Source organism: Pygoscelis adeliae, unplaced genomic scaffold (assembly GCF_000699105.1).
Source record: "Pygoscelis adeliae isolate BGI_AS28 unplaced genomic scaffold, ASM69910v1 Scaffold111, whole genome shotgun sequence".
Classification (NCBI taxonomy): Eukaryota; Metazoa; Chordata; class Aves; order Sphenisciformes; family Spheniscidae; genus Pygoscelis; species Pygoscelis adeliae.
Genome location: NW_008824542.1, coordinates 336,184 through 362,238, shown reverse-complemented (window position 1 = coordinate 362,238; position 26,055 = coordinate 336,184). Strand labels below are relative to the sequence as shown.

The 26,055-nt window shown below is 37.4% G+C and overlaps 1 protein-coding gene across 1 annotated transcript in view; it reads left to right on the top strand.

Moving 5' to 3' along the window:
- COL14A1 (collagen, type XIV, alpha 1) overlaps positions 1-26,055 on the top strand; it is a 121,986-nt gene that overhangs the window by 69,145 nt on the left and 26,786 nt on the right. Inside the window, exons 24-37 of the mRNA XM_009321668.1 lie at positions 1,290-1,364; positions 2,713-2,852; positions 4,112-4,235; positions 5,267-5,410; positions 7,276-7,440; positions 8,956-8,994; positions 9,209-9,347; positions 11,660-11,802; positions 12,752-12,861; positions 14,532-14,690; positions 19,125-19,202; positions 19,469-19,555; positions 24,372-24,425; positions 24,825-24,920. Of these exons, the coding sequence (XP_009319943.1) occupies positions 1,290-1,364; positions 2,713-2,852; positions 4,112-4,235; positions 5,267-5,410; positions 7,276-7,440; positions 8,956-8,994; positions 9,209-9,347; positions 11,660-11,802; positions 12,752-12,861; positions 14,532-14,690; positions 19,125-19,202; positions 19,469-19,555; positions 24,372-24,425; positions 24,825-24,920 (1,553 nt within the window). The remainder of the gene's footprint in view (positions 1-1,289; positions 1,365-2,712; positions 2,853-4,111; positions 4,236-5,266; positions 5,411-7,275; positions 7,441-8,955; positions 8,995-9,208; positions 9,348-11,659; positions 11,803-12,751; positions 12,862-14,531; positions 14,691-19,124; positions 19,203-19,468; positions 19,556-24,371; positions 24,426-24,824; positions 24,921-26,055) is intronic.

Genomic DNA, 26,055 nt, shown 5'->3' with positions numbered 1-26,055 from the left:
ACCTGTACCTCTGGTGCTTAGAGAGCAGCCTTTCAAGTCACCTTACTGCAGCTGTGACCCTTTCTAAATGGAAGCTCCTGTTCTGTCTGTGGCCATGGAGGTCCTGGGCATTAGTTTCTTGTAGGTGTTTCAGAGTCTTGGCCCTTTCTCTTGTTGAAGCCAATGGGAAAACCCACATCAGTTGCAGTGGGAGTCAACTTCGATGTGGACCTGAGGCTCATAATGAATCCTGTTTGCACTAATCTTTCCCAAAGATAGGTGCCTTTTCTGAAGTTGTCATATCTAACTCTATCCATTGTCTGTAAACATAACATATATTATAGCAAATAACAAGTATAGTCTTGAAGGAATGATGTTCTGTCACTTGTGGCTTCTTACGCTAATTGCATTGAAAAAAATTGGAAAAAATGCCCTTGAACGAAAGCGGCAGCTTTTTCTAAGATACAGTTGCGGAAGTCAATACATGTGCATGTTATCTCTGAGAATTCAGCCAAGACTGTATTGAAAGGCACGAAATAGAGCTCTTGTGTTCAGCAAAGCTGTCAATCAGTGATCATGTATTCAGCGAGGTTTCTGGGAGGTTGTCATTCCAAAGCTTGTTTTCAGGAGAAGGATGAGACAGAGTAAACAGTTTTCAGAAACTCTGTATAGTAACCTTAGTAGAAGTTGCTGCATGCAACAAAGCCACAGTCCTGTAGAGTTGTGGTCGGAACTGCATTTCTAGCTGGAAACATAACAAGGTTTTCCACCGAATTCAGGAAAATCTTGATAAGGACAGGCTGTGATCTGCTCTGAGTGTACGCACTGCCTTGTTTTGCACTCTCTCTTTGTATTTTGGATTGCAGGACTAATATCTTCATCCTTCCAGGGTCGGTAGAGACCTGCTTTCTGTGACTAAGGACTAGTTGTGGTCAGAAAAGAAAAGGACACTGACGTTTTACAAAATGAATTATGGATACTAGGTCAAGAATGGGGCTGCCACATGTTTTACTACACTGGGGAAACCTAAAAAGGGGCAGTTCCAGTAGTAGTTCAGTTGTGTCACTGTATCATTCACACTGAAGTGCAGCCATTAATTGCTCTGTAATAGTACTATCCTTTTTCAGGTGGTCAGTAGAGGAGGACATTACATGCACACGCTCACCTACATTTCTCTCCAGTTGCATAACTAGTTGATTAGAGATAATGAATTTTAAATGTGGAGAAGAGTAGCAAATGCTGTGTTTAATACAGATAAAATATATTGGGCTTTTAAACATTTGTTAATATTCCTTCCTTTTATTCTCCAGTACCATTTCCAACTCAACCGCCAACAACACCTTCAACACCACCTCCACCACCTACAATCCCTCCTGCGAAAGAGGGTAAGTGCTGCATGTGTGGGTTTCTAATAATTTTAAGGTGTTGATGCAATGTTTTTCTTCTTCTGACACTCTTTTAGACCTGCGGGGATCAGATTTCAAAATGCATTTGCTATGATGACACTGTTAAAGCAGCTGGCTTAAATTTAATAAGCCAAAAATCTGACATCATTATTGTATTGTTGACATTTGCAGAAAGGAGGGTTAATGTGTTAGATTTTCTTTTTCCAGAACTCCTAAACAATACATATTTTACAAGTGAAGCAGATATCCTAGGATAATTAAACTTCTAAAACAGAATGTTTTTTAAAAATATATCTACTTTAGGTAGTAAGAAAAGTATTGGCCGTGTTCAGTCTCTTCTCTCTTTAAGTGTAGACTTCCTTCTATTTATCATTTGAACATGTAGTGTTTTGTAGAGAGTCTCATAAATATTACTGTGAGGGGAGCATTCTTGTTGGAGACTGAGGGTCAAATCTGTCAGCTTGAAGTTGGTGGACCAAACTGATGTACAGTAATAGAGAATTTAATCCATAAGTATAGAAAAAAAATACCTTGTGTGTGTCTTTTACAACTGCATAGCAGCAGATTTTTTTTTTTTTTAATCCAAGGAGTAATCAGCAGAAAACTAGAAATACAGGTACATATCTTCCTGTCCCATACTCTGAACTTAGATGAACATTTTTCTTCAAGATGGAATATGTTGAAAAAATAAATTTGCTTTGAGACTGTTTGTTTCTGACCCCAAGCAATAGACTTAGATTCTGTAGAGCATTGAAGGTTCCCAGTTCCCATGAAAGCGTGAGCAACTCGTGTGGGCAGGTGTACAGCTCTGCAGGCCATTTTACAAAGGAACATGCTGGAATAAGATGAGATGGGGGAAACCTGCATTGCTCCTAAATAGTGCAGTTATAAGGGGGTGAGCATTAGGCACTACAGAGCTTACGGTAACTTTTTGGATGGACTAGTTTCCCACTGGGAACCTCCACAGTTGAGATTCTCTCATCTTGCTTACTGTGTCATGCTAGGAGTCCGGGATTGTATAAGTTCATGTGTGACTTTACTTAACAACCTAAATAGAAATGGTTAGCCAGATTTTAAAGAACTGTTATGGCCTTGAAGTGCATTCTGTGATAGGATCTGTCAGTGCAGACCATTCGCCCCTTGCAGAGCTCAGCTGGTTCTACACCTGCACTGAAGTCAATGCCAGCAGGTCTGTTTGCTAAAGCATTATTAACTAACATTAAACAAGAGCTTTTCATGACAGTTACATTTTCTTAAGTGATTTATGAGATTTCATGAGGAGTTGAGGCATTGCCCTAATTCCAAAATACTTGCTTTTCTTTCTTAGTGTGCAAAGCAGCCAAAGCTGACCTAGCGTTCCTGGTGGATGGGTCATGGAGTATTGGAGATGACAATTTCAATAAAATAATTAGCTTTCTCTATAGCACTGTTGGAGCTTTGGATAAGATTGGTCCTGACGGAACGCAGGTAATCTACATGTAGAGAGACGGAGGGTGCATGCACTTGACAGGGTATTTTAGACTGGCACCAGAAGTGAAATGAATCAAAAAGTAATTGACATAATGTCACAGTTCTTTCGAAAAAATAAACTGCTTTAGGACAGCATTTTTTTTTCAATATCTTCTTTTATACGCACCATATGGTGAAATTCATGATATGAATTTTGCTAGCATGAAGGCTAAGTGTCATTTCAGTCTCCTCTAAATCATTCTAATGTGATTTAAGTTGTGTTACTGTTTTTGGTATTGGTAGTCACTGTGGTGTTTATTTCTACAGAAGCTAAAAATGGCATTGATAAGGAAAATTAAAAGTTCATTTATTTAAAATCACATGCTTTACAGAGTCTACAGGGCTTGAAATAAAATACAGTATTTACAGTGATTGTCCTATTTATGTATTTGTTTAGAGAGATGCTTGAATCTGCTCCAGAATAGATTATCGGCAAATACAATACTTTTTGTATTTGTTACCTGTATAATATGCAGTTTGGGATAGCATTAAAAATCATAAAAATGATTTTTAACTTGTTCAAATACTGAAGAATGCTCAATTTTTACTATTTCTTGCTATACAGCTATTTTTCCAGAATATAGTCCATGGTGCTTCAGAAACTTAGGCACAAGCTTAAGCTTAAGCATGTGAATAGCTCCTTTTAAACGAGGGACACCACTTATAAAATATGAAGTTTAATATAAGTTTTGTGAGTTGTAGGGGTTTAGTGTATAGTAAATGGATCCAAATACAAGATCTGGACTAATGTAGCATCATATTTGGGAGAGGCAATATTTCAGAATATGTTCTTGCGTCTTTCTATTACTTGCTTCAGTATTGTTCCCTAACTTACTTATGTGCAGTTATTCATTTGTGGAGACTGAATAAAGTCCCTGCAGTTCTGTATATGAGTAACTGCACATGTGTGAGCAGCTGTAACTAGGATTTTGCTTTTGGGCTCGATTGGGAGTGCTTTTGCCAAAGTGGGTATTACTTTTCTCATCCTATTTGCTCCAAAATGAAACCAGAAAGTGTTAGGTGGTTGCCAAGGCTGCAGAGAGTAAAATTAAACTTTATTTAGTGAAAGCTTCTTAAAGAGAAAAAAATTCTGGCTTCAATTTAAGGATAAAGTAAAGTTACAAGATAAATCCTTGTTTTAAACGCGCTGGTTCACTTACTTTTTCCTTATACACTGCGTGGTGCTTTAGTAATGAACACATCTTCTGTGTGCACAGGTGGCAATAATTCAGTTCAGTGATGATCCCAGGACAGAATTTAAATTGAATGCATATAAAACAAAAGAGACTCTTCTTGAAGCTATTCAGCAAATAGCCTACAAAGGAGGAAATACAAAAACAGGTGAGAAAGGTCATGATTATGATGCAGATTTTCTCCCTGCTACTCTCTGTGCAGTATTTCTTTCCCATTTGCTAAGTGGTTTAAGATATCAGTGCAAAAACAGTGAGAACATAGTATCTCCACACTGGAGGTGAAAGGTTGGGCTTTGAAGTTAGAAAGTCTTCGTAATCTGCAGTTTACACCCCTCACACCCTACTTCTGGGTATTCATCCCTCTGACCAACAGTGATGTCAAGGATCAGGGAGGAACGGAAAGAGGCAGCTAGGCAGAAGTGAATGACTTTGGGGATTGTGGAAGGTGGAATGGGGAGTAATATGAAATCGGCTTGGCAAGTGGAAAAGTGGGAGGGAGCTTGCAGAGCATGTAGAAAACAGTAGACAGAGTGGAGGGTCTGTTTGGTTACAAGCCAGGACAGTTAAGCCTCAGTGGTATGTTAAGGCTGGGCTGGGGGAAGATGTCTGTTGACTGAATATAGTTACATTTTAATTAATCCCTTAAGATAGCCCTCTGATGTGAAGAAATTAAAGATGAGTGCTGAAAGGGTTAAAATCTGTTTTAGTTGGAAACCATATGTTTTATTATTCTCAGACTGCACAGAAATTTCTTGCAGCTGTTGCATTGCATCCAATCTCAGCAGTATCAAAATAACACGTTTCCCATTTACTCAAGACAATGCTACAATGACACTTTCAGTTGTTACCTAGACTGTGCCCTACAATCCAGTAAGGGAAAATTTTGTTATCTCTAAGCTGCACAGAATACCCTTTCCCACACGTCATGTTCTTGATCTCCATCTTCTGGATTGAAAAACGGATGGCTGAAGCCATCAAATTTTCGAAGGTTAGGGTCAAAATTAAACTTTTCTAAATCTCTATTTTAATACCTACAGAATGCACTAATTTAAGTGCATAAGACTACTAAAGAATCAACAGATTTCTCTTTTTATTGATGTCTAACATATGATATGAGAAGCCAGTAGAAATCGGATTTGTGTCACAGTGAAAGTTTGTTGTCAACTTTTTCTGTTTCAGGCAAAGCCATTAAACATGCAAGAGAAGTCTTGTTTACTGGAGAGGCAGGCATGAGAAGGGGCATTCCGAAGGTTTTGGTTGTCATTACTGATGGGCGATCACAGGACGATGTGAACAAAGTCTCCAGAGAAATGCAACTAGATGGTAAAATGTGTAGTTTTAAGAACTATTCACATTTTCCTTTTTCTCATTAATTATAACTACATAAGTGTGGGCATGAGATAAGGGTAACTTTTGCTCCAGGAAGATTTCCAAGTTTAAAGGAAACAGACAGCAATTGCTGAGAAACTCAGAATATCACTAGTATATGGATGATTCTGGATTTTTTTTTTTTTTTCATTAATGCTGCTATTTTTCATTTTGGCGGCAGTGCTAAAATCATCTAGTAGTCAATGGAATTGCTCCCATGGCGAAGAATTTAGGGGACATGATCCTGAGAATCTGGACTGTCATCTATGAAGTAGAGCTTTAAGCAGCCACGCAGTGTTGTGAGATTAAGTATAAGAACTGGGTTAGTTGTTGTAGGAATGTCTGATACTGAGATTTGTATCAAAACACAAAGGGCACAGTGTGCCACATGGAACAAAACTAAAGGATGGAAGAAAGCGGCTATCATCCTTTTAATGTGAGGTGATCTAAGAAGAAATTACGTTTGTGCTTTTTTATTTACCTTTAGACTTTGGCAGCTATGAAGTTATCAGTGTATATTACTGATTCCTGAAACCCAATGCAATCGTTGAGCTTGGCTGCCTGCTTGTATTATTGCTAGATGCTGAGTGCAGTGCCTTCATAAATAAAGTCATATCACAAAATAGTAGAGCACACATAACTTGTTTTAAGTAGCAATCAAGAAAACTCCGTATTTGTGAAGAAATTGGAGTCTATGTCTAAGCTGAACAAAAAATGTTCAACTGTCAGGTCAGTCTTGCAGTTGCCTTATTAACTACTAGACTGGCAACGACCTCAAGAGGAGACGGCATATGATGGGGGTTCAGTTGCTGACTGGGATGTGTCACCTTGGACAAATGACTTCCTCTCTCCCATTTCCTTTTGTGCATGCTGTATGTTTAGGCTGCAGATAGGTTGGAGCAGGTACTGACTTGCAACTATGATAGAGACTGGCATGAAGAGGTGCTGATCTTGGATGAGACATGAAGATATTGTTGTAATATATTAAGTCAAAGTGTTGTTATGCTAAAAGCTCTGCAGAAGGTGATGAATGCCCCTGGGCCTCATTCAAACTTAAAGACAATATTGCTTGACTGGAGTAAATTTGGGACTGAGCCATGCAGGAACAGTATGTCCATTAACAATATTCAGCCTGATGTAGACAGGTTTTTTTCTTTATCATTTATGGAAAGGAAAATGTTGAAAACCTTTTGGCTAGTTTGCTGCTCCTCAAACATATAACATACAATTTCCATTTCATTTAAATCTTTGAAGTCAGGCTCAAATTTTGAAATATATTCATGTAAAATATATAGAACAGATTCAACCAGTGCAGTTAAGTTGCTGATGAAATGAGAATGCATTTATTTCAGTGTTCACTCATGAGGCAGCAGTGCCTTGAAAACTCCGATTAATATATGGCACAGAACAAAATCTGTAAAAGACCTACAGGAAATTAATTTCTGTGCTTTGTATTTATGATATACTTGATACACGGATATTTTTGTGTGTATTACAGTATAGCATTAAATTAGAAAAGCATTTGAACATATGCTAAAACTTTGAACTACTGAGTAGTCTTATATGTCTTCAAGAAAACACTTAAGCATTAACTTTTATTAACTGATTAAGCATAAATAGCCAAAAAAAATATCTCACAGACAATGTATTACCTTTCTTTTAGATTACATGCATGAATTTTCTTGTGTTATAGGATAATAATAAAATTTCCACCATGCTATTTAATCAGGAAAGGAGCCAGTGCAAATACAGTTGTGTTCATATTGTATTTCCACTCTCTAAATGAATGACTCACAAGAGTGTTCTTTTATGTTTTACAGGTTTCAGCTTTTTTGCTATTGGAATAGCTGATGCTGACTATTCCGAGTTAGTTAATATTGGCAGCAAACCCAGTGAAAGACATGTCTTCTTTGTGGATGACTTTGATGCCTTTACAAAGATTGAAGATGAGCTTATCACTTTTGTTTGTGAAACTGCATCAGCAAGTTAGCCGTTTTGACTTATACTTGCTTCTAATATAATAAGTGCTAAATACTGGGGGGTTTGTAACTATTCTTTTTCTATTAAGAGGTATTCTTGATCTTTTTGACATAATTTACTGCAGATATTATAACTCTGATATTACTTCCGTAAAAGATTAAGGAAATGAAGGTGGTGTGACTTCAAAAATAATTAACGGTTGTTTGCTATAAATCCAGAATACATCCACTGGTTGTCAAGAAGTTATTTCAGATTTCAAACATTGTTAATGGTTCAGAATTTAGTCATAAAAAGTTAATTATAATTCATTTTCTAGGCTACTTTAACCATCTGTAAGAGTAGAGTTAGCTACATTCATTATTACTCAAATCGCATGGTTAATTTATTAATGGAGAGCTAATCATGAATGTTTGTGTTATCAGAGAAAGTAGAAGAGTTGTAGCCTAAGGAAAAGCATAAAACACGCCCAAACTCTGAAATCTGTGAAAATGCCACACTTCAGACTTTTTATGAAAATGAAGGGAAAGACATTCTGGAACAACACCTAATGGTTAGAGGTGAATAATATACATGCTTTTAGGTGTGTGCCCTCAATATGTTTCCTTACATATAAGCCAGGAAGTAGGCAGTGTATAGCTGATGTTAATAATTTGTGATTGTAAGGAGTCCTTGTGCATAGGACTGTGAATTATCATGGGACTGTGAGTTGTCAGAGCTGGTGAACACAAATATGTTGCTTGTGTCCTATCAATTCTTTGGTTTTGACCATAAACTCTACTTTAAATGGTAGAGAGAACTTTGAACGTTAGGAATACTCAACAGTGGCATTTATTGATCACTTGTGCTTGCCTTCTAAAAGTGATCTCCGAATGAGAGTATCCTGGGGTGCTATATTTGACATCCTGCATCTAGGCTTATTGATTTCCTAGGGCACCTTTCCTGGAAGAGATTAGTGTGCTTTCTTCCCTGTTAGAAGAAAAATATAAAACAGATTTACAGCTATTTAAGATGGGTTCACACATCTTAAGGACTGCGTGCAATTCTGGTCTCTGTTGCTCGTGAAAGCTATTGTGGAGTTTGAAAAGGTACAGAGAATGCCAGCTAAAGCAATGGATCTTGAGCTGGAGTTAGGCTGGAGCTCACAAATAGAGAACTAGGGAGCACTTGGTTAAAACCCAGTATAAGACATACATTTTTATGCAGCAGACTGAATTTGTTGCCACAAGAGGTTGTGGAGGCAGGTTCATAGAAGGATTAGACAAATTCATGGACAACAGATCCATAAAAGGATATTATATGGAACACACAGGGATGTACCCTTTAACGTCTTTGCTACAACCCTTGTGGATCCTGAGGAGCATCAACTATATGGAATAGAAAGTGGCCAGACTTGCATGCCCTTCCTAAACAGCATCTCCTTTTGCTGCTGTTGGGGATAGAGTACTGGGCTGAATGGATCATTGTTCTGACCCAGTGGGACATTTCTTGTATCCTTAAATATATCTTTTCTTCTTTTCCAGCCTGCCCATTGGTAGTTAAAGATGGCAACAATTTTGCAGGTACAATATTTTTGTGTTCATTTTTGTTCCTGATTTATGGAATCAGTTTCATTACCTGATTTTCACAATATCAGGCAATAAATTCCCCTTTATGCCAACAGCTGTTAAACAGATAGTGATATGAAACTCTTTGATGCAACTGGCTTTGTCTTTTTTTTTCCTCTAATGTGGTATTAATTTCAACTAATAGAATGTATATTTTGATGCCTTCCAGGATTTAAAATGATGGAAATGTTTGGTTTGGTTGAAAAAGAGTTTTCAGCTGTGGAAGGGGTTTCAATGGAACCTGGTACATTTAATGTTTACCCGTGTTACAGACTGCACAAGGATGCCCTGGTATCCCAGCCTACCAAGTATGTATTAACATATAAATATTCATAAAACACATGAAGATAATTGTCCAGTGCAGGCAATTATTCATTTCAGGGACCAGTATTTTCACATCAGAAGAGCAGACGCTAGTGTATATCTACATTATACTAATGAATAAGAAGAGTGTTTGGTGTCCTGAGTCCTCAATCAGTTTCATTCAAAAATAGCAGTTGCAGGTAGAAGTAGGTAAGCTAACTGGCTATTTTGGGTTTCCCAGATGAGCCAGTTTCAGGCTTATGCCAGTTTAGCACCAAGCAGTTTTGTACAGGCGTATGTCTGGGCAGATTCCACTATGTAGTACTTTGTGAAAGGTGCCTCTGGAAAGCAGGTTGAAGTCTCATAGAGTGCAGAATGTCTTTGAAGTCTGAGTCAGAGTGCGAACCTGCTTTAGGTGTGTCCTCAGTCCCTTTCTGCATCAGTCTGTGTCCATTCATTGATTACAAAGGAAGATTATCTGCTTATGCTGAAATGAGTCTGTGTGAGCACCATCTAGTACCTTCCTGGGAGGCAGGACATAGTTCAGTCATGAGGACTGTGTCCTGGGAGAGATATGGAGGAGGTGATGAAGAAACCTCCCATCGAACTTTATAGTCGTTCCTCAGAGAGGAAGTGATGGAAACTCTCCATTTCTTCTATGAGCAGTGTGTATGTTGTGTTTGGTTCCTCTCAGTCCAGTCCCCCGCTTTTTTTAAGTGGCTCCAGAGAAAAGCAGTGACCCTGCTGGATTAAACATGGGAAGACGTAACAAAAAGTATTCTTTAGCTGAGATAAATAAGAAAGAAGAACAGTCGGAAATTACTTTTAAGGTTTATATTAGATGTCATCTTAGTCTTTTTGTGTGATTATCCTGTTGTGTCCCAGTTGGAGCTATACTTCTTGGAGCTGTTTCACATTCTCCATGTTTAGTTTTCTCCTGGGTCTAGTTGGACTGGGATTTCCAGGGAATAGCATTTCTCACTTCTTTTTCCCTTTCTGCTTCTTTCAAATTGGATCTGCTGCATTTATATGCTCTTCTCTAGCTGCCACCCCAGCCCAACCTTACTGCTTCATTAGGCTTTCACTCCCTTTCATGGTTCAGAGAATACCTTTCTCTTGATGATCTACAGGTATGTCTGAATAGTATCACTTGTTTTTGTCATCTCATCTGTGCACTGAATGTCATTAATGTTATTCTCCTTTTTGAGCTCTGTATCCCCAAACCTTGTGTTTCCCCCACCCTGCTTATTGAATTTTCTTTCACTTCTGCTTTGTACAATGGGCGTACTGTAAGGCTTTGTTCTTATACCTGTTGAGTTCCCTCTCTCTTTTCTCTATGGGAAATGTGCAGTGTAACGTCATGTTTGATCATCTACAGTCACTGTGCAGAATATGTTGATTATATATCACATTTAAATTCTTTTCCAGCATGATTCATATCTATACATCTTATATGTGCCAGAAACATTTTAGAAGGAATGGATCATATCTGGGGAAAAGAAATTGATTAAATAACCTCTTCAGGCTTCTTTCAGACCCCTTTACTATGATTTTAAGGAATCAGACTAATTAACTTTTTCAAAATACAGTCAGTCATTTCAGACACTTGTCCAAATGTCCCACTTTGGGATTTGACAATGAAAGGTTGAATTAAATTGAAAGTACTAAATAGCAAATTTTAGGAAATGGCATAAAATAACATACTTCTTTTATATCATAAAATTCCTCTCTCTTCTGCAAAAATTCTAGGAGAACAGATTGTATTTCTGTATGTGTGATCTGTTTTGACTTCACGTTCTTATATATTGGCTTTGAAATGTATAAACTACATTCCCTATAATTTATAAAGCTTCCTGTAACAGTCTCTGTCACTCCTGATTTTAATCCATTAGTGATGGTTTAATGACAAAGGACATGCCTATTGAGATTGGTCTTCCAAGCAGCTTCTATTTTCATTGTCTGTTAAACCAGACAATAGCAAAGGTCTTGTGAGTGGCTACTGTTTTTTTAAAAGCTTTTAATATAATTAATTTCAGCTTTACTTCAAACTGACCTCCGATTTGATCTTCAAATTAAAAAAAAAAAAGGGCAATTTTGTAAATTTAAAGGGAAAAGATAACTTCTCCTTTCTTCATAAGTATTCTTTTGATAGTTATCGAGTTGAGTAGATTTTGCAACCACTTATTCATATTGCTTCTCAGTCTTGATTTCCAAAGAAATATACAGAGTAATAGAAAGCGTGTTAAGTGAACATCTGGTGAGTAAATCACCAGATTTAATGTTCATTTCCATTTAAAAGACATTATTTCTCTTACAGGTATTTGCATCCTGAAGGTCTCCCTTCTGATTACACCATTACGTTTCTCTTTCGTATACTCCCCGACACACCTCAGGAGCCATTTGCTCTTTGGGAGATTTTAAATGAAGAATACGAACCACTGGTTGGAGTTATTTTAGACAGTATGTATTTTGTATTTTACCAGTGACTTTTTCTTTAACTGTAGGAATGATTCATTCTGTGTCTATATTTATTATTGCCAATGTTTTAATCTGCTGCCAGAACAACTACCTGAATCTGGAAGGTGATAGTCTCTAATGGATATTTTTTAGATTTAATTTAACTGAGTTTGATTTGGAGTTAGAGTCAAATTTTGAGTACACTGCTCTAAACTGGGAGCAATGATACTGAAATCCAAAGAGCTATACTAGATGTAAATTGATGTAAGGGAGCTACTCATTTGCTTTTAAAATTTCAACTGGTCTGAATCTGGTTCTAATAGAATCTATCTTGATATATGACAGTGGTACTGTCAGTACAGTATGTGTAGAGGCAATGCAGTCTAGTGGATAGTAGGCTTAGAGCTAGAGACATGAACTCTTGATGACTCTTCATTTCTACTTGATTTGACTTCCACAACTGTAAAACAGGGATTATATTTTAGAAGGTTTCCATATTTACTGTTGAAAGGACATAGATGCTATGAAAGCTGTTCTTTATAGCTGCCAATTTTTAAAAAGATATATTAGTACTTATCTTTCTATTTCTCCTAGAATTTTTTAGATATGTCACCTTGAAATAGGTGGGAATTAGGCATTTAGCTAGCTTGAGGACCCGTGCCTCCTTTTCTTGTCCAAGTCCCACAGAGAACTAGTGGGAGAGTAGGATCAGATAGACATGGGTGAGGTACACTCCCAACTATTGGCCCATCCTTCCTGTCACACCAGGAAAGAATATTTCTCTGAGATAACTTGTTACTTCCAGGTCAGTATATCACTTAAGAATGTGTTTTACTAACACTTGATCTGACATCTTTGGTTGTCTTTGTTAAACACAAAATGGACCCTTTCAAATAATGTATCAGGCCCTTTCTTCCTCTAACACAGAGCCCTTATTTTTATTCTCACACAGATGGTGGTAAAACTCTGACTTTCTTTAACTATGACTACAAAGGAGATTTTCAAACTGTGACTTTTGAAGGTCCTGAAATAAGGAAGATATTTTATGGGAGTTTTCATAAGGTTAGTAACGGTAATAGGAAAAAAAAAAGCACTCTGAATAAAGGTTTGGGAGTTTTTCATGTTTTGAAATTTTCTTTCATGTGGTCAACTGCTGCCAAGAGAAATGTATTTTGCTTATTCAGAATAATCTACCAAACTGTCGTAAGTCTCTTTGCAATATTGATTTAACATTAAACAAATCATAGTTTTTGTGATGAAGCTGATGTGATCAATTTTCGTCTCATGCTTTGTGCCTGTATTTTAGAGTTGATTAAAAATACTTGCCTTGAAAAGTAATTTAGAAATACATTGGCTTTTCCTTTTAAGGTTTGGATTGGAAATGTCATTCAAAATGAAAAGAAAAAGTCCAGCAAAAAAAAATTATCCTTCTTTTGACCAGAGTTATTTTTAAACATATTTTAAGGGCTATGCCATGTCGAACTTTTCTTGGCTGTTAGAGAACTTGTAACATTCTTTCCGAAAGCAGATGAAGTAGTGCTAGGATTGTAGCACATATTTGTTGTGGAAGGTGCTTTTGTTATTTGCTTTTATTCCTGATGTTTGTATCTTTCCTGAACAAAAAAAGGATACTGTGGATTGAGGGATAGTATTTACAGAGCTTAACTTTTCTGTCCTTCCTTTTTAATCAATGGAGCAAGAAAGGGAAGGTAGGTCAGAGCTGGGATCTAATTCTGACTCTTTTAAGTTGTGCTTTGGAGGAATATGTAAGGCTTTAGCAAATTCTCCTCTTAAGTATTTTTCTGCATTTTGAATTATGATCCTTGCTATACGTGTGTTTGAAAGGCACAGGAGACCAAATTCATGCCAGCTTTTCAGTTATTTAGTTCCAGCTGAGCCCATAGCAAAGCAGCTACAGGACTTCTTTCTGGCGTTCTTTCCTACACCTTGGGCTCTGAACTCCACACAGTGTACTGGTATAGAGCAGATATTGCGTTTCTACCAGCTCTTCATCGGGTCTCCCCCCAAAAAAATTGTTCTTTCCTTTGCTTAACTTAGAGTTTGCTCATGACAGGACAATTGTAGCTAGGATTGTCCTCTCTGTTGGGAATGTCTTTGCTGTATCAGCAATGGATAACAGAGTGTGAGTCAAGGCAGAAGTAACTTTGTTGCTGTGCTCTGCTTTTCTGTACTGCTTTTGATGTTTTTTTCAGTGTAAAAACTTCACTATGAAAGGTTTTGCTGTGTAGTTAACATATAATTTACAGGCTAAATTTTACTGCTTAGTTTTGGCTTTTGCAAGTGGCTATAAAGGGTGTATTGGTGAAATCCAGTGCTATATAGCAGGATCATACAAGGCCCAGGAATTATTACTGACCACATAAATCAAGAGTTCTTTGGGATCTGGGTGGTATATGAACATTGTATGGATCTTTTGTCAGGGATAAATTATTTTCTTACTGAATAAATTATGTAAGGTGCCAATTTGTATGCAGATGTTCCATAAGCAGAAAAATAAGCTAAATTCATTAAACAGATTAGAATCATAGAATAATTCAGGTTGGAATGCACCTCTAGAGGTCATCTTAGATTATTTGCTATGGATTATTCTCTGAGTTTCATTAGCAAACATGGAGTTAGGAGCTCATTTCAAAAAATGCCTTCCTTTTCCCAGGAAATGTATATATCCTATGTACTCCTTCATACGTTAAAGCATCTTTTCTTTTGCTTAGTTGCATGTCGTTATCAGCAAGACTACGGCCAAAATAATTATTGACTGCAAGCAGGTGAGCGAGAAGACCATTAATGCAGCAGGGAATATTAGTTCTGATGGCATAGAAGTGCTGGGGAGAATGGTCAGATCCAGAGGACCAAGAGACAACTCTGCGCCAGTGAGTAGAACAAGAACAATTCTTTAAACCACAAGTGTTTGGAATCTTTGCAGTTAGTTTTAAGTTGAAGCAGAGTGAACTCATATTTGAAACAGTAAAGTTCAAGCATTTCAGAAATTCTGCAAAAGCCTGCAATAGTCAACTTGGGCGAAATCTATTTTTGATTATTTTAATAAACAAAATCACTAGATCATCATTGTTCAAATGTTATTCTCAAACACGTATGTGAACACAGTTGATACATTCAGATATGACTTGTGTTCCAAACTTCATTACACAGAGTAATACAATGTATAACTCCTTTGTCTGGAATCATTTAAACTTTGTTTTGAGTGATAATTATTCCCCATGTCTCTTATTCACTCTTACTCTATGTTTACCCTAAGCTCACTGTCTGTTCATTAAATAATTGAACTGGTTTGACACAGGCAGCCCCCAAAAGCTCCTGTCCTAGTATATCTAGTTCTTTTATAGTAGAAAATATTTTAAATGTGAAAGATCTTCCCCAAGATTAAGTACTCTTTCATTCCTCTGAAATTGTTCTCCTAGAAGCAGTAACTGATCATTCTGTTTGCACAGCAACCTATGGGAGTCTTTCCGTTTTGCTTCAGATGTCATTAAGCAGGTTTGTTTGGGTTTTTCAGGTAGATTTAGTTGTTGAAGAAGAATCGACAATCTGACGATCTTAAGAAGGCTTCTTTGCTGTGCAGTACTGTTTGCTAAATTTTTTGAACTTTCTTGACCTTAGAATGAGGTTAGAAAATGTGAACCTTGAACTCAAGGCTTGATTTGAATAGGAATGAGGTTTCAGAAATGTATTTACTTGCTACTATATGGAAATATTCTTGTTTAGTAAAAAATAAGCCCTCAGAATATATCTCTGTGTACAAAAAAGAGCCTTTAGGCCTCAAACTTATGGGTAATAATTGCATGAAGACTGTAAAGACAATTACACAGAGAAACCTTTGTAGTTACATTTCAATAGAAACAGAAAAAGGCAAACTTAGGAAATCTTGGAATTAGAGAAGGCTTTGTAAAGAAGTGGAAAGAATTGGTGTCTCTTGTTAGAACCCAGGAATCTATAAGTCAGACTGCCCACTCACTGAAAAATTCAGTTTTGTTCAAATGAACTGTAAAACTGACGTAAGCCTACAAACGTGTAGCTGAAGATGAAAATTCTTTACTCCATGGTACTGTTTAGTGGCCTTTAAGTATTACCACATATACCAAATTACAAGCAGGTCAAGAAAGCACCGAAATATCATTCTTTAAAGTCTCCATTCTGCACATTTCATTCATATTGAGTAGAACTTGTGTGATTAGTCATATTTAAGGCATGATTGAGTTGGTTTCCTCTACTCCAAAAATTAGAGGACATCAAAGGAAGCTAGTAGGAGGCAGGACAGAGGTTCTTCTCACAACAGGTAGTAGATCAGTGCAGCTGCTTGCCATAGAATTTTGTGGGTGCTAAATATTTATATAGATTGTAGGGAAGCCTGGACAAATGAATGAAAGGGAAATATGTTGTTAACAAATCTGGGGCAGGAAATCCCTGATCTGAAAGTCATTGGAAGCTAGTAGACTGTAAGGTAGAAGTATGACTTACACCCTTATGCTTCATGAGATATCACTTGTGCCACTGTTGGAAATAGAATTCTGGGATTTAGTCCATTCCAGTATCTTCACAGTTTTAAGAGATTCGTGAAGGCATGCATACAACAAAAATTCCTTTTTTTAAAAACATTTTGAAAATTGTTTTGAATTGATATGAAAATTGGGGTTTGATAGTTCTGAAAAGTTCTTTTTTCATCAGCTGTATTTTCATGAAATGCTTTAATCTTAGTTTTAGAGATGCTTATTACATAAAATAAAAACAGGCAAGCAGTTATTTTGGACTAAAATTGTGGATGTTTTGTTCTGACTGTATTCACATGGAACAGTTTAACATTGTCCAAATGTTTTTAGTGTATTTTTTTAATAAATGAATCCAGTACAATCACCTGAATTTTGCAAAAGATTTCAATTTTGAATGAATATAATTGTATCAGAGTTTTTTTCCCATCTATGCATATGGTGTGCAACAGTTCAATAAACAGGCAAAAATAGAGATAGACAGGACAAAAAGGGGATTAGGCTAAAGGTACCTAGCCCTTTTAACATCCCTTAATAGTGAGGCGTCTCTGGATTAGGCGCTCCAGCCAGCTAGGGCAATGAAACCTGACCGTGACATGCAGCAAGTAATGTTCTTTATTCCTTCAACGGGATTTAATGAAAAGTCCAGCTTTAAAACATTGTTTATTTACAATTCACAAACCTTCTCTTTATTGATGTTTCCTTTTCTTTTAAATTTAACTTGTTTACCTCCGTGTATATGTACTGTTAAAAAAAGTAATGTGTGATGTGGTCTGCTCTTGAGAAATCTTTGCAGAACTGAAGCCTGATCAGATGAGGATGGGCAGACTTTTCTGTCTTACTGGTTCTGTTTGCAGGACTGGATATTTAGAAAGCAAAATCGCTACCAATGCAGAGAATTATGAATAAATGTTTAACAGTAGCAAAGAAAGCTTTGTTTAGTTATTTAGCTTGAATCAGAGCAACCCACATACAATTTTAAAATGAGAATACTGAGTCATTCAACATTTGGATGGTGAATACAGCAATTCAGGAAATATCTATTTGCTCTTTATTTTACACCCATATGCTTTATCACTATGGATCTCTAGATTGTCTAATCCAGAGAAAATGAATATATATACACACCTATGTAGGACTGCATAAATTTAGCCAATACTGCCAACCTTCCATTGCTCAGGATAACAGAATAGCTTGGGATGGCTGGGTTATGGAAAAAATGGCAATACTACTTACTTACGAACCTAAGCTGCTTTCTGCACAACCACCTCAGGTGTTTCTGCACTCCTTTTCTGGGGTGTCTTATTTGCTTAAGTGTAGTATCATGCAAATGCCCAGGGTCATTTTGAGTCCCAGAGCAGTATGTTCATGCATGTTCACATGCTACTGTGCTCAAGCTCATGAGTCCTCCCAGAATTAGTAGCTTTGGGAGTGTAGCGAAGAGGCATCTAAGTGGCTCCACCTGGAGCCAGCTTGCATTTGACGTAGCCAGGGACACAGACTTGTTGGACTCAGGATAGACCTTTGTGGAACCAAACCAAGGGTCCAAAAGCTGCCTTCATGCTGCACTTCAGCTCTCTAAGGTGTTTAGCATAGAGCCAGCTCACGTGTGTCTGCATCTGTAGTACAGCATATCTACAAACCAGCTAATCTGCTGGCAGGTAAGAAGACTTTCTATGTATATGAAAGTATTCCTTTGTTTAAAATATAATAATTGACTTATATAAGAAAAAAATGAGGCAAAGCTGAAGGTGCACATAGGTAGTTCATTCTAACAGCTTTAGAAGCAATGCAGTTTTAATAAAATCTTTAAATTCACTCCTCTGTTCTAGTGTTAAAATAATGTCACTGAAAATAATAATGGGAGCAAAACCAGAGAGAGTTCTATCTCTAGCAGTTCCTCAAATTTTTTAACATGTGGGGTTAATTTAATGCGATGTTCTGTTCCATTCCCCTCTCTATTCAGTATACACATAAATAAGGCATGGAAAAAGAATAGAAATAGTAACAGAAGAAGGCTTCATCTCTCTAGACCCCTTCGTTCAGTTCAAGGCTGTAAAGGAGACAATTGGTTTTACCATTGAGTCCTATTTAGTATATTGTTTCTGAGTATCTAGGAGCCATTATTTTTACCAAATGTGTGTGTTCTTGTAGATTAAATTCTTGTCCAAATCATGTTCCCAGACCTATGGTGGGAATTTTCTTTTCTGCCCAATGTTGTCATGTATTGAGCAAGCTTTTCACCATCCTTAAACTTTCGTTGCCTGGGGATAATGTGGATAAGAGAAGGCATATTCTAAAGTAAAATAAAACTGGAGAAAATGATAAATATTATTTGTGGCTCAGTTCCAGTGTAAGTAATAGGCTACAGGAGACCTTGTCCCAGATAAAATCTGAGCACCAGACCAGTGGCTTAAGAGATATTACTGTTTTGAGAAGCTGAGCTCTCTTTCGTCTGACTCTTGATGCCTCCTTTGCCAGAAAAAAGCATCAGGAAGCACCGTTGGGCAAAATCAGGAATTTAATCAAGGAGGTGTGGATAATCCTACAAATGCCTGCAGCATTTAACCTTGAACAGCTTGCTCAATCCATGTAATGTCTGGTAGTCCGGACAAGCTGGTTAGAACACAAGCCTTTTACTGTTCAAGTTCGTGTATTTGTGGCTAGCTGCTCGAAGTGGATAGCCTGTCCTCTGTCTCATCTGAGTGCTTGAAACAAGGTAGCTTTTCTTGTTGGTGGCTCCGTTTTGCACTGATCTTGCAACTAACAGTCATTTTGTACATCATCCTTGTTTCGAAACAGTTGCAGTTACAGATGTTTGACATTGTTTGTGCTACCTCATGGGCCAATCGAGACAAATGCTGTGAGCTTCCTGGCTTGGTAAGAAACCTCTTTCCATAACTGTAGAACTTACCTTTTACTTTCCCCTTTATCGAGACAAACGTTTTAATGGAAATGGATGGTTAAGAGTTTTCAAAAAAGCCCAAGTCTGCTTGGATTACTTGTCCTATTGAAAGTCAATGAGATGTATGTTCCTTAAATCAAGTAGGTGCTTTTGAGGCATCCACACAGTAGATTCATAAAATTCTTAACTTCTGAATCGAAGTTTTGGACATCATTCTCTTCCTATCTTGATCTTTCCTTAGAGAGATGAGGAAAACTGCCCTGCCCTTCCTCACGCTTGTTCCTGTTCAGAAGCTAATAAGGGTCCCCTTGGACCTCCTGGACCACCGGTAAGGTTTTATTCGGGTTTGTAGTCAACTGTACCAAATAGTCCGCTGGCCACCTTTATTTCAAGACATGTGGATATACTGCCATTGTATCACTAATAAGGTTAAATTGGGGTTTTAAGTGTTGGCAAAGAGATAAAATTACATTCAATTTATAGAAAAGATGCCAAGTAATATGTTGTAAAAAACCTTCTCATCCAATAAGTCAGTCAAATTTTTAATGGTTTAATCAAGACCTGAAGCAGTTAGGGTAATCTTTAGAGCTTGAACCCTGTTACCTGTCTGTAGATTAGTAGATATGTCATAGTTAGTGCCATTTATTTTCAAATTTTTAATCACCTGCTATCTGTCTAATCTAGCACATACGTATTAAATGTAGCTTGGAGGTTAGCTTTCTGAAATGCTCAGTTTACAGTATTCTTATGAATTGAAGATATGGGGTATGACAATGCCACTTGTGTGACAAATGATGAAAGAAGACTTTTATGTCTTAAAAGCACTACCTAAGTACAGTATTTATTGAAAAGCAGAACTGAAAGTGCTGTTTATTCTGAGAGCTCCTAGAGGCAGAGAGGTACCCAAAAGAGGTGAAGGGAAGAGAGGATGAAATGAACTGGCTTTGGTGAAAGCTGCATTGAAACTTTTTCTAGTTTGCCAGTGAATGATGAAATACACACTGTCACAACTTTTAGCTATACTTTGTGGTGTTACTTTGATAGCACTCATCTAAGTGTTTACTGTGTAAATGTTAAGTGAGTGTATATCTAAGTTCCTTGCATAACCAGTGGAACTAGATAGTCTCTTCTAGAAGACAATTATTTAACTCTCCTTCCATCTCAGCGTAGTATCTTAGAAAGATGGAATAAATCTCCTTTCTCTTTACTGGCTTGTGGAAGAACTCAGACAATCAATCAGACCAGACAATGGATATATAGGTCACTGAATTTAGATAACTCAGTCTCATATCCCAAGGCTGATTTAGAAAAATTGTAGGCTCTATTTGCAATGGTCTATTATCGGTTTAGCTTAATGAGAATCCTGACTGGGATGTTTGTAGAACAGTTGTGTGTTTTTTCTTTTACAACTAGACTGATAACTCTGGCATCTTAGGGCTGCTTGCTAAGTTAGCTTGAGATGAGGCCCTCTTGTGAGGGCTCTCTGCTCATACTGTGTCCCAGATGCTCCAAGAGCATGTTTCGAAGAGAAAGAGCCGAAGTGAAGAATGCGAAGGAAAATGAGTTTCTGAAAAGGTTAAAGTACATAAATTACATGAGCTACATGTTCAACAACAAAGTTAACTGGCACATAAGATATTCATGTAGTAGATCCTAGCAGACATCCTACTAACAACTCAGAGGTTAGTCTTTCTGCAAGAACTGTTCTTCAAGCTCTGGTACAAAACCTTGAAAAGGAACTCAGGAGAAAATTCACTGAAGGGGTGTACCTTGAACAAGGAAAAATTATTCCATTCTCCTATTTGATGTAGGTTATAAATCAAATATGGATTAAGATTTTAATTTCTGTATATAGGTGTCCAATTTGTGTTCTGTGAAAAAGACAATGGGATAATTCACACAAAAATGCAAATGAAATTGAGTAGTTTGACCACATTTCACTGTAAAATGAAAAATGTTTAAAAATTACTTGGCTGGAAGGATGTGTGTCACTATAGTTCAAAACATATGCAGATCAGGAATTGCTAAAGCTTAACTCAGCAGTAAAATAATGTACTTCTATTTATTACATTTAGGATTAACAGTGTTTTGAGTAGCATAGTGCCATGCAAGAGGAGGCTTAAAATCAAGCAGAAAAATCACTGCCTAGGCAGGCGAGTATGTGATTCTGGAACTCAGCCTCTTAAGTGATATTTTTTTGCCAGACAGTTAGATGGCATAGCTTTGGAAAAAAGTAAGAGGCCTAAGAAAAAGCAGAGCAAAAGAATAAAGTCAGTGTTCATCTCTGCGCCAACCAAAAGTCAGAAAGTCACATGTGCTATGTCTGGTCAATACTGCTCCAAGTTGTTAAAATGTCATGTGACTTTTTTTTAAGCCAAGGATTTTTCTGTTTAAGGGATCAGGATTCTACCATGTAGCCAGTTTCAGACATTAGACTAAAAAGACTCCAAATAAAAGGCTTCCATTTGTTTGGGATAGTAACTCTGGAAATATTTTTTACGCTCTTTTAGGAAGCGCGTCATTTTGGGTAAGACAAAGTATCTTTTAGAGTTACGATTATCTGCCAGTTTTCATTATGGGATACTGTTTTTATGGCTTCATCTTTGCCAGAATTTGGTCATGCTGTCTGAAGTTCTCCATGCAAAGTAGAAGTAAGATATCACACAAACCTGATGCCTGCATTTGAAAGAAGTGCTGCAGAACTGGAGAGGGTGAAAAAGGAGACAAAAAGTATTGGAGGACTGGAGAAGTTTAATTGCAAAGAAAAGCTTTCAGTGCTTCATAGGTTTAAACTATTAAAAAGAAATAAGGAGGTGACTTGGTAACAGTTGATTAAGAACTGTTTCTGGGAGAAGGCACTGGCTATTAAGAAGTTATTTAAAATAAGAGAAAAAGGCATAACAGGAATTCTTGGCTAGAAGTAGAAGCCAAAGAAATGAAAAATTTGAAATTAGTCACACAAGCTTAGTAGTGCTGGGGAATAACCACCAAAACAAGTTTATGAGAAAAATGAGGGAGGCTCTTGTGTTGTTTTCAGCTTTAATCAGTGCTTTTCTGGAACTTGTGCTTTTACCAAGCAAAGGTTACTGGGTTCAAAACATGGATAAGTGTACCAAATTCAGTGTGAATCTTAGAGCATATGATTTAATGGCTCAGCATCAGGCTATTTTTAAGTATGTGTTCTTATTCAGTAAAAATGTAATCTGTTTCTGAGAACAAAATGGGAGAAAACTGTGTGATTTTGTTTATGTTAAAAACGTGCAGTTATTTTGCTGGGTATTTGCATAGAAATTTTTAATCTGAGAGAGGCAGGCAAAGGGCAGAGGGAACTACTGGGCTGGAAAGCAGAAATGTGAGGACCTGGAATTTGGGAACTGGCAACTGGAACATGGTTCTGTGGAGAGCGTGGAATGAGATTTTAGGGTCAGAGCTGACCATGACGGAATGGGTCGTGGCCATAGAGCTGTGGGATGGAAGCGAGAAGACTGAAGGAGCTGGGACAAGGAGTAGAAAAACTGCTTTGTGATCACGCATAGGAAGACTGTATCATGATACCTTCATTGAAGAGCAAGAATACTCTGGTACTTCCAAACATTTCTCTTTTTGGCATTCCTATTTAAAGTCTTATAGATACTACATATGCATTTAATCTGATAAGCATATTTTCTATTTTTATGTCTTTAATGTAACTGCTGTTATTTTTATAAGTACTTGTTGTGGCCTCTAAAGAACACTATTCAGTTATGGTGCCTAGTTATATAAGGTCTTTTTTGAGTACAAAGAAGGGCAGAATCCCTGTAAAGCTCATATCCCAAGAGATTAAGCAATATACTCAGGTGGGGGAAGAGGGAAATTGATCTGGAAAAAGTGAAAAAAAAAAAAAAAAATCTTTATTTATGCTGTCCTAGAGGACAAAGCACATGCATCATGTGTATGCAAAACATGTTCATGGCAGCCGTTCATAGATATATGCAACTCCAGTGTCTCAGACAATACTAATAAAAAAGGCAACAGTTGGTTAATAAGTGATTAGCAGATGTAGGCACCGTTGAAGAAAACAAAAAAGAGAAAAATGGGCAAAAGAGTATTTTACCTAAGAGTAGTAGATCCTGGAGTTGTCCTTGCTGAAAAATATTCCTGAGTCATCAGAATCATAGAATCGTTTAGATGGGAAAAGACCTTTAAGACCATCAAGTCCAACCGTTAACCTAGCACTGCCAAGTCCACCACTAAACCATGTCCCTAAGCACCACATCTACATACCTTTTAAATACCTCCAGGGATGGTGACTCGACCACTTCCCTGGGCAGCCTGTTCCAATGCTTGACAACCCTTTCAGTGAAAAAACTTTTCCCAATATCCAATCTAAACCTCCCCTGGCGCAACTTGAGGCCATTTCCTCTCATCCTATCCCTTGTTACCTGGGAGAAGAGACCAACACCCACCTCACTACAACCTCCTTTCAGGTAGTGGGAGAGAGCAATGAGGTCTCCCCTCAGCCTCCTTTTCTCCAGGCTAAACAACCCCAGTTCCCTCAGCCGCTCCTCGTAAGACTTGTTCTCCAGACCCCTCACCAGCCTCGTTGCCCTTCTCTGGACATGCTCCAGCACCTCAACGTCCTTCTTGTAGTGAGGGGCCCAAAACTGAACACAGTATTTGAGGTGCGGCCTCAGCCGTGCTGAGTACAGGGGCACGATCACTTCCCTACTCCTACTGGCCACACTATTTCTGATACAAGCCAAGGTGCCATTGGCCTTCTTGGAAACTCAGCCTTTAAAAATGTGGTGATTTTGGTGACAACAGACGGATGTGCAGGAGGTTTCAGCAACTGGAAGGGAACCCTCGTGACCACATGTATACATTTGCATCCCTATTGTATCTTTCAGTGTTAATGTGATGCTTACGTGGATGCATTCTTGGCGCTAGAAAGTAGGCACATCTGTGTTTAAATCTGTTCCTGTGTATGGCCACACTTAAGTATGTTCTCAGTTTAATTACTCCAGTGGAAGGATATGGACAGGATATTCACTGATTCCTGAACACTGATTCAGGAACATGAAAAAAATGTTTGGGCTTCTCTGGATTTCATTTTTGTTTATTTGAGAGTTTTGGTTTTCAACAAGTCCTGTGCTTGTGATTCACAGGGTGGTCCAGGTGTCAGAGGTGCCAAAGGTCATCGTGGTGATCCAGGTCCAAAGGTACTTTGTACATCACTTTACAGTTGACAGATGCACAGGTTCTTGGTTTATCTCTGCTGCACATAAACCTTGCAATGAATTCCAGATTGTCGCTCATGTCGCTGAGGAAAAAGCATAGTGAAATGCCATTGGTGCTTGGTGTCTCTTTTTATAACAATTGCTTGTCCTGTTTGTTCCTTGATAAAAGATACAAAATTCAGAATGCTGCTTTCACAGCATAAGTCTTCATTTTTTTGTATTTATAAAGGAACCAGTCAGTTTTAAATTGAACCCTAACTGCTCAATCAAATGTTAACTCATATTTCAGATGTTTTTGAGTCTACTGGTATTTAATTCTTCAAACAGAAGCTGCCTTTGTCCATATGATAACAGTTTAACTTATGTCCTGTGCTACTTTAGGGACCAGATGGACCTCGAGGTGAAATTGGTGTTCCTGGACCGCAAGGACCTCCAGGACCACAAGGACCTAGTGGACTTTCTATTCAAGGGCTTCCAGTGAGACTCATAAAATCAATCGGGTTCTTTCCTGTGATGTTTTGAACAGCACATATTTTAGACTAGACTGAAATATCTTTTGGTGTCCTGATCAGAATCTGAATTTCAATATTTGAGGTGAAATCACAGATTTGGGTTTAACCTATAGTGGACGTGGGTTCAATGCCAACATCTCTGTTTTTATTTGTACCTGAACTTGTAGTTAGCTGAAGGGATTTGATCGCAGGCTGAATACGACCCAGGTATTAGCATCCAAGCCTGGAGACAAGTGAAAAAAATTGCAGTGGGAGTTGTAACATGGCCCCAAACCAAAATGTTTTTGTTTTGTTTTGTTTTTCCCCTGGTTGTGGTATTGCTCATTGCAGATCAGTTCTGACTTGAAAGGTATACCCAAGCAAGAACACCATATTTGCTGCCAAAATTAAGCAATATTATTCACTACGCTTACAGAGTCTGTCATCAGAGGAGATGATTAGGCCTGGAATTTGCAATGCTGTTGTGAAATAAGTCTCAGAATTTCATCATAAAGACACATTCGTAGAATAATGAAACAGCAGCACTAATCTTGTTTTATATACATGTCTGGTAGATGGGTACACACAAGCCTTGAAAGGTAGCAGATGTGTATCTTTTTCTGCTAGGCTTTTTTTCAAAATTTACTACAGTATAATACACTTTCTTCTTTTTACCCCATCTATATGATACTGCTGTACAATGTAATGAAGTGATTTACCAAAACTGTATATTCTTGATGATACTGTCGTCAGAGAATAATACAGAATACATTAATTATAGGAATAGTTATTTGATGGAGAAATTGTGTTTCTGCATAAAATTTAATTAAAATTGGTTTATAATCTAGAAAAGTATATCTTTGTCATGCATATGTACTGTAGAAACATGTCTAGTTTCCATAGAAATCCATTGGTTTCATCATTATAGGAAATACTTCTGAGGGCTGAAGAGAAACAGATTCCTTTGAGGAGAAAAGAAAATAAACACCTTTTTTGTAACATAATGGCTATAGTTTTGTCAGGTTAATTCTGAAGTATTTTAAAATGAGTTTTATTTTCTTTATTTTCTATGTTTGTAAATTCTTCATTTACACTTTTGCAAATAGAATCCTTAGGTTTGC